Genomic DNA, 9,425 nt, shown 5'->3' with positions numbered 1-9,425 from the left:
AATGCAGAGATCTAAGGATCAAAATCAGGGACTTCATCCGAACCACTAGGACCAAACACCCGATGGGTAAACATCCTCGGCACGTGGATTGTCTGGAGGCCGGTGACGGTGAGAGCAAACCGCCATGATGTGATAACTGATAACACAGAGAGATTGCATCGAGATAACGATGGGCTAAAGGCAAACGGTGGTAATTACTTTTACACCCTCCAGGGAGTAATGCATTCGATCGTGTCCGTCCGTGTGTGTATGTGTGTGTGTGTGTGTGTGTGTGTGTGTGTGTGTGTGTGCGTATGTGTGTTCGTGTGTATGTTCGTGTATTCGTGTGTTTGTGAACAAGATATCTGGAAAAGTTCTGAACGGATTTGGATAAAAGTTGGTGGGATGATTGCCCTTGGGATAAGGAAGAATTGAATAGTTTTTGGTGAAGCTCAGGATATTATTCCGTATCCAGGAATTTTTTATGCGAATTTTTTTTTTCTCTTTTACTGCATTAAAGCTGTTATTCTTATTCTTAAATGATGTTTTTCTCCTCTAATTCCGAGATATATCAAAATAAATTCTCTGACAGTTAGGGCCTACTTTCTTTTCCATTTATTGTTTTGGGGAGAGGGGATGTTAAACAAAACGTATTATTCCAACTAAACCCACGGCGGGAGTATGCGCTCTACTGAGTAGCGTTCTAGTTCGGTCTTGGTCTGGTAAGGCGACCTGGGCGTGTCCACAAATGCAACCAATCAGGGCATAGTTTACTCCATCATGTGTACGCAGACATCTCCATGGCAGGGCACAGTCGTCTCCATGGCAGAGCCCAGTCGGCTCCATGGCAGGACCCAGTCGGCTCCATGACAGGACCCAGTCGTCTCCATGGGAGAGCCCAGTCAGCTCCATGGCAGGGCCCAGTCTACTCCATGGCAGGGCCCAGTCGGCTCCATGGCAGGGCCCAGTCGTCTCCATGGCAGAGCCCAGTCGTCTCCATGGCAGAGCCCAGTCGGCTCCATGGCAGGGCCCAGTCGGCTCCATGGCAGGGCCCAGTCGGCTCCATGGCAGGGCCCAGTCGGCTCCATGGCAGGGCCCAGTCAGCTCCATGGCAGAGCCCAGTCTGCTCCATGGCAGGGCCCAGTCGGCTCCATGGCAGGGCCCAGTCGGCTCCATGGCAGGGCCCAGTCGGCTCCATGGCAGGGCCCAGTCGGCTCAATGGCAGGGCCCAGTCGGCTCCATGGCAGGGCCCAGTCGGCTCCATGGCAGGGCCCAGTCGTCTCCATGGCAGGGCACAGTCAGCTCCATGGCAGGGCCCAGTCGTCTCCATGGCAGGGCCCAGTCGGCTCCATGGCAGGGCACAGTCGGCTGCATGGCAGGGCCCAGTCGTCTCCATGGCAGGGACCAGTCGTCTCCATGGCAGGGCCCAGTCGCCTCCATGGCAGGGCCCAGTCGGCTCCGTGGCAGGGCACAGTCGGCTCCATGGCAGGGCCCAGTCTGCTCCATGGCAGGGCCCAGTCGGCTCCATGGCAGGGCCCAGTCGGCTCCATGGCAGGGCCCAGTCGTCTCCATGGCAGAGCCCAGTCGGCTCCATGGCAGGACCCAGTCGGCTGCATGGCAGGGCCCAGTCGTCTCCATGGCAGGGACCAGTCGTCTCCATGGCAGGGCCCAGTCGCCTCCATGGCAGGGCCCAGTCGGCTCCGTGGCAGGGCACAGTCGGCTCAATGGCAGGGCCCAGTCTGCTCCATGGCAGGGCCCAGTCGGCTCCATGGCAGGGCCCAGTCGGCTCCATGGCAGGGCCCAGTCGGCTCCATGGCAGGGCCCAGTCGGCTCCATGGCAGGGCCCAGTCGTCTCCATGGCAGAGCCCAGTCGGCTCCGTGGCAGGACCCAGTCGGCTGCATGGCAGGGCCCAGTCGTCTCCGTGGCAGGGACCAGTCGTCTCCGTGGCAGGGCCCAGTCGCCTCCGTGGCAGGGCCCAGTCGGCTCCGTGGCAGGGCACAGTCGGCTCCATGGCAGGGCCCAGTCGGCTCCATGGCAGGGCCCAGTCGGCTCCATGGCAGGGCCCAGTCGTCTCCATGGCAGAGCCCAGTCGGCTCCATGGCAGGACCCAGTCGTCTCCATGGCAGGGCCCAGTCGGCTCCATGGCAGGACCCAGTCGTCTCCATGGCAGGGCCCAGTCGGTTCCATGGCAGGGCCCAGTCGGCTCCATGGCAGGGCCCAGTCGGCTCCATGGCAGGGCCCAGTCTGCTCCATGGCAGGGCCCAGTCTGCTCCATGGCAGGGCCCAGTCGGCTCCATGGCAGGGCCCAGTCGGCTCCATGGCAGGGCCCAGTCGGCTCAATGGCAGGGCCCAGTCGGCTCAATGACAGGGCCCAGTCGGCTCCATGGCAGGGCCCAGTCGTCTCCATGGCAGGGCACAGTCGGCTCCATGGCAGGGCCCAGTCGTCTCCATGGCAGGGCCCAGTCGGCTCCATGGCAGGGCACAGTCGGCTGCATGGCAGGGCCCAGTCGTCTCCGTGGCAGGGCCCAGTCGTCTCCGTGGCAGGGCCCAGTCGCCTCCGTGGCAGGGCCCAGTCGGCTCCGTGGCAGGGCACAGTCGGCTCCGTGGCAGGGCACAGTCGGCTCCGTGGCAGGGCACAGTCGGCTCCGTGGCAGGGCCCAGTCGGCTGCGTGGCAGGGCCCAGTCGGCTCCGTGGCAGGGCCCAGTCGGCTCAGTGGCAGGGCCCAGTCGGTTCCATGGCAGGGCCCAGTCGTCTCCATGGCAGGGCACAGTCGGCTCCATGGCAGGGCCCAGTCGTCTTCATGGCAGGGCACAGTCGGCTCCATGGCAGGGCCCAGTCGTCTCCATGGCAGGACCCAGTCGTCTCCATGGCAGGGCCCAGTCGTCTCCATGGCAGGGCCCAGTCGTCTCCATGGCAGGGCCCAGTCGTCTCCATGGCAGGGCCCAGTCGTCTCCATGGCAGGGCCCAGTCGGCTCCATGGCAGGGCCCAGTCGGCTCCATGAATGCCATTGCAATGGAAAGTTTGCTCGATGTCACCTTTCTGTAACGTGAATGCCAGGTTACACAAACAGTCCCATTGACTACTGTGCGCAGTCGCCATTGTGAAGCCGTCGACCAACCATCGACATCAGGGAAGAACAAGAGGATGAATCTCACGAAATCAATTAAACCATCTGTCTATATATTACGTACCCGTAAGTGTGGCTCATATGCACTGAGGTGTGGGTTAAGGGAGGAAGAAGCTAAGTTGAGATTATTACACCGCGCACCCGAAGGGAAAAGCGGGGCTAAGCAATTGGTTCACTTTGTCCGTCTGTCTACAAACGTCAGGTTATGACCAAGGAACATCTTGATTTCAATTGAGTGTTATATTTTGAACACAAATTGGAACATTCATCAGAAAATGAACCTGTAGTTTAACAGCACTTTGGCTCTGAATTCATCCTGAATTATGACATAATGTGTCCATTATGACATGCATTGCACACAGAAGATTTACTGTCTGCCTGTCTGACACTAAAACAAAAATGAAAATCATTCCAAACAGGAAACTTACTCTTTTTAAGGACGTCATAATGGACACAAACAACAGGCACGAAGAACGAATGTAAAGTGTTAATGAAAATAATGTGGTGTAAGACGCTGCATCAACGGCAATAAACCTCCGATTTTTTTTTATACGAACATTTAAATCTTTATTTTATTTCAATAAAATGAAGATGCAAAGCGCCCCTCCTTTATATAAGGGATCGTTTCTCTGTATGCATCTTTAACATGGGGACTGAAAATACGTTTCTCGGCTTCTACTGGACGAAATCTGCTGCAAATTTCAGAAGTAAATGCTTTGTACGTTGAGGTAATATATTCCAAATTTCAGCAACGTCCGTTTCCGCATTCTTGAGTTGTATTTAGAAAACCCTCAAAATCACGTTGGTGTCTGTATGTCCGTCTGACCGTCCGTCCATCCGTCCACCCAAATTGTGTTGGCGCTCATATTTCAAGGACTATACATTGAAACTATCTGAAACTTGGAAGATACATCGGCCAATACCTCTAGTTAATGGCTTTCAAAACAAATTCCACCTAAGTGCGATAGTTTTTTCTTTAAAATTATATATATATATATATATATATATAAAAATATACATAAATAAATATATAAAAATATATACACACTTTATAACTCTTAAAAAATACGTTCTTGGAGCCGATAAAGACCGGTCTCGGTCGGATTGCCAATCGAGCTTAACACTCCAACGCGTTCCAATTATAGCGGAGTTAATCCGTGCGTGGGGAAGGGCAAAGCTCTTACCTTCACGGGTCCCACCGGACGTCTTCGAACCTGTGATAATTAATGCCAACCGACACTGATTTAAAATGTAAAAAATACCGGCTTTATTGAAGAAATGCCGGTGAACAAGGAATGCACGATAAAATAAGATTCCTAAATGGAGCGCTCCCATACCGACCCGTATACACACAAAGGGAAAAATAAAGGTGAAAACAAAGGTGAAAATAAAGCGTGTTTGTTTTTAGGTACTTAGCTCTGAGCATCTCCTGAACCCCCTCGGGAATCGTCAAAACCCCCGCAATACCGACCCGTATACACACAAAGGGAATAATAAAGGTGAAAATAAAGGTGAAAATAAAGCGTGTTTGTTTTTAGGTACTTAGCTCTGAGCATCTCCTGAACCCCCTCGGGAATCTTCAAAACCCCCGCGTCCTTGGCGGGAACAGCACAGGCCTCCGTGCACAGTTCGCACACGGGAAACGTAGGCCTCAGTCCGCAGTTCGCTCCTTCTCACGATCACGATGTTTATGTCGGAACACGAGTGTTCGCCACCAAACCCCACAGCCAAGAGCTCGTAAACTTAGACCGTTCGTTGAGACTGTCCCACCACAAGAGAGCTTATCGGCGACCATTCACCTCCAGATCCAGAAAATGAGAGAGAAAATGTAGGTGCCCCTTTATATGAACTTTTCTAGAGTATTACTTGGTTCTTCCTAAGAACACAAGGGTAGTCCAGCATGTACACGAGATTTTTGGAATGTCCCTTATTTTGTATTGTTTGCCATTTTCTACAAGCCATGGAATGTCCCTTGTTTTCTGTACTTTGCTACATGGCACATACCATATAAAGGGGCCTTTTCTATGCACCTGGCATTTTACCCAAGAATGTGTTCTATGAAATCTCTATAGTAAAAATTGACAAAAGTAGGATAAGGGAAAATGTTAGTAGAGAAGGAAGGAGGGCTTTGGAATGTGAAAAGAATGGAGAGAGATGGAAATAAGTCTCAGAGTTGATGGGAGTAAGGAAAGGGAATGAAATGGCCTGTGTATTCTGGGAATGTCAACGGTATTTCGATACGTAATAATAATTCTGATAGGATGGCTGGAGGTAGTGCACTTACCATTGAGCTGTCTAGTCTTGGTTCGATTCCGACATTAACAGGTGGAAACTGCTGGATTGCTCTTCTGCATGTAGGGCGTTGCACCACAAAGAATTTGTCGTGCTATTTTATGTACGTAATAAGTAGATGGCGTCTAACATATTTTATACTTAATCCAGACGTGCATCTCGCCTGAGCGCCCATGCTAACAGCTTGGAATTTGTCCACAGGTTACCGGTGCCGCCTTGAGCACATCCGCTTGGCTCATGCCTCTCATTTTACTGCTGCTTGGAGAGCCACAGGTGAAAATTATTTGTCCATTTTCTTTGTTTGTCATTCATTAATTGTTTCAATCACAGCAATGGTTTCATTTATGGTCTCGCTTCGACATTAATGTCTCCTTTGCTGTATGTAATCCATGATCATTCAAGGCAATCTCGGCCCAGGCACATCATCGGAACACCCCATAGGCCCCGTCATAAGCACCTCTTCATTCAGCAGGATAACACTCACTTTATCTTGTGTTTGTCTGCAGGTTAAAGACGAAAATGGGTTGATGCTTCAAAGACACCGTTTCTCACTTGCTGGTGTGTCCGTCGCTACAGCTGCCAGCACGGTTTGTCTCCAACTGTCTATCGTGTGTCCTCATCTGTCTAACATTCCATATGCTTGTGTAACATGCTCTCGAGGCAATGTCTGCGAAGAGAATGTCCAATGACGCAACCGAAACACAGAGCCAGGGATGGGCAGGACAAACATGAACGTGATCATTATGGCTTTCCACCATTCAACAGTTCCCATTGGAGGACGGAACTCATGGCCACGCCCCCTGTGACGTAAATTGTGAAAACTAGTGAGATACCCGTGCTACGCACGGGTGGGAGGCCGGAAGCAAACAGGCAATGCAGATACGGCTTATGCTAAAGCATGAAACCAATAAATTCCACATTTCTGTAGCACCCTCAGTCGCACGTCAGACATGGACAGCAAGTTCGTGAAGGACTTCCATGAAAAACGTACCCGTTCACAAACAAATGTTTACGTTCACGTAGAGAAACATCGATCATGGGTCCGTGGCAAATCTGCATATGGCGATCCGCGAAGTTCACGTTTAGAAGTTAGAAACCATCACGGCATGTCGTCATTCACTTGAACTCGACATCTCTTTTTTCATTCTAAACAACATATCTCCAATCACAAAATAAACTTTTAACAACATTGTTAATGTTTCCTTCATTGTAAAAACTACCAAGTCAACGGTTAAAAGGATATTGAGCCGATAGGTGTTACAGCCTTGGCAAGATCGATGGAGACAGCGATCTGTTGGCTTATATACCGCCCAAATAGCTATGTGGAATTCTCTCATGTAGAGATGAAACCCGCGTCGTTTGAACTTTGGTTGAGGTCATTATTTACTTTTAATGATGTTTATATACGAATCAAAAATAAGATAATTGGTTTTGGGTCGTCCTTTCCGCATATCTCGTGGGACTGTGAGTTGGAGAGACGGCGGTGATGGTGGGGAGGGGGTTGGCATTCTCTCAAGCAGGGATTCAACCCATGTCCTTATAAAAGGTCTTTGTCCGAGGTCACAGAGTCTGATCGGTGCAGCTGTGCAGCGCAGCCGTGCAGTGATCGGTGCAGACGTTTGTGCGGTACCACCGTTAACGGGAGTTATGCGGGAGTTATGCGGGAGGAAAATAACGTTATGCGGGAGTCCAAACCTGAAAATGCTGGAGGCCAAAGCTGAAATTGGAAAAACAATATACCATATTTTACTCCATGAGATCCCAGGATTACCCACCCGAAATATCGTTGCGATTGGTTCAGCCGTTTTTGCGGTACCTTCGAACGGACGGACAGACAGACAGACGGACGGACATTTGGTGAATTATAGTAACATGAATGCAGTATAGAATTGGAGCTGTAGGTTGAGGGATGTAATTTAGTTCAAAGTTTGTTTGTGTTTGGATTCTATTATTTTGTATTTGATCAGCACGTTGTCATGAGCACCAGACAACAGAACCCCACCGGTCACGTAAGAGAGTCGTCGCTTGGATGTTAATAAATAATAACAAAGGGTTCGACTGTTCAGGATCCCATCTCAATTTCCTGGTTCTTGATGCAAGGGACGCATGTTAGAATCCCATATACCATGTGTGTTTACATCTCATTCCCTACTTCTTCTTCTTGCGTATGACAATTTACAGCTTACAGATCTAAGTCTTAAGTTGGACAGACAAGTCACAGCACTGTCTGTTGCTAGTGACACATTCGTTCACAATGTGATGAATAGTCTGATCTGCGTGACCACAGTCACATGCTGGGCTGTCTTTGAAATTACAATTACCTACTAATAATGTTCTTGGAATTCATTTAAAAGTGCATTGATGTCGACTGATGTTTTTGCCCCACATGCCATTTATGTACAAGCTTTTTCACGAATCTTAAATCTGTGTAAAGATGACATCCTGGTGATCAGTGGAGAGGAATTGTTTAAAAGTTGTGAAATGTTCAATAATAGCACGAAACAAACATGCAAATGCAACATTAAGCTGGCTATCTTAAGCACAGTCCCTGCAGACTATGATTATGCTCGTACTCTGTGCGATAAAAATTTGTCTGAAAAATAATCTCGCCCCTCTCCTCCTCTACCCCTGCTGCCCCTCTCCTCCTCTACCCCTGCTGCCCCTCTCCTCCTCTACCCCTGCTTTCGTCCTCTCGTACCCCTGCTGCCCCCCTCTTCTCCCTACCCCTGATGCCCCTCTCCTCCTCTACCCGTGCTGTCCCTACTCTCCCCCCCGACAGATCTTCTCTGCTGTTGCTTCTCTCCTTTTGCTCAAGAGACTGGGGAAAGGCAAGACCGAAGAACACAACGCTTTGCTTGGAGCTTGATCGATTCATTCTTTTATTCAATCATATTGTATATCCACGGGTTTCCCTCATTCCAAACTAATCCCAACATATTTACTCACAATCTTTCATTCTTTAATCATTTATATTTCATTAAAAAAGCCCCAAAAAAATGAACAAAAGTCTCCTCGTTTCTCATGATACATATATAGTGCTTTAATTATTCATTCGTTGTTTTATGCATTCATTCCATGTTCACTTTTCAAATTACGGATCATTCATTGATGATCGAATGCACTTTTCTTCATTCATTCTCATTTGTTGAGCACTCATTGTGTTTTACTTTTCACATTGTCATGTATGAACCATTCACTTACTCATGTCTTTATTTTGTGACTTGTAATCCATCGATATTCGTTACACTGTGTTAACAAGTTTAACTTATCGTCACATTTAATGACTATCGAAACACTAAACACGGAGTTTCTGATTTATCAAAATTTCTGATTTTTATTTAAATAAATGCATTTCAAAATAAACTTTTTAATTTGACATCCTTGTGAATTGTGTCAATTAGTAATGATTTATATCACTTTAAATCACCTATTTTTCCTTGATGTAATATTAAGGAGTTAATTAATTAATTATTAATATTAGTAATCAATAATTTATTTATTAGTTATTAATATTAAGGAGTAACTTACTAATATTATTATTGATGTAAAGAGTAAATGATGATATGTGCTTCTACAACTCAAGAGTTCATAGAACACCCAACCCCACGCAGTGTTGAGAGAAGCACATGGAAAGGTTGTTTCAAATCTTGTTTTGCATTTCCAAGCACCATTTTGTTGGTGAACTTTGAATAACACCCGCAATGTAAACCATACAAAGCTGATGGATCAAACGGAGCAGGCCGTAGCTGAACATCCTACCAACTCTTCTGGGAGAACTGAGGATTTTGGAACAATCTTTTAGGAAAAGATGAAATTAAACAAGCAGATCCGTTGGACGGAGTTTTATCTGTGATTGCATCGTTAGGACACGCCGCGCGGCAAATTTGATTGGTCGAAAGATTAATCGTGGAGAAACCGTTGTGGCCTGTTCCAAGGCGAGCTGTTTTTGAGCAGGCTGACACATAGCTTAAGACCCCTGCGAGGGATAGCAGGCTGACTGAGGAACCTGTTTTTGTTTTAATTT

General features: G+C 48.2%; 1 protein-coding gene across 1 annotated transcript in view; it reads left to right on the top strand.

Annotated features, from left to right (window-relative positions):
* Positions 1 to 8,777, top strand: part of LOC144893990 (uncharacterized) — a 12,441-nt gene extending 3,664 nt beyond the window's left edge. The window contains exons 3-5 of the mRNA XM_078785369.1: positions 5,603 to 5,674; positions 5,908 to 5,988; positions 8,181 to 8,777. Coding sequence (XP_078641495.1) covers positions 5,603 to 5,674; positions 5,908 to 5,988; positions 8,181 to 8,267 — 240 coding nt within the window. The 3' untranslated portion in view covers positions 8,268 to 8,777. The remainder of the gene's footprint in view (positions 1 to 5,602; positions 5,675 to 5,907; positions 5,989 to 8,180) is intronic.
* The last annotated feature ends 648 nt before the right edge of the window (positions 8,778 to 9,425 follow it).

This window comes from Myxine glutinosa, chromosome 10 (genome assembly GCF_964187855.1).
Source record: "Myxine glutinosa chromosome 10, kmMyxGlut1.1, whole genome shotgun sequence".
Classification (NCBI taxonomy): domain Eukaryota; kingdom Metazoa; phylum Chordata; class Myxini; order Myxiniformes; family Myxinidae; genus Myxine; species Myxine glutinosa.
This window is presented reverse-complemented; position numbering and strand designations above follow the sequence as displayed.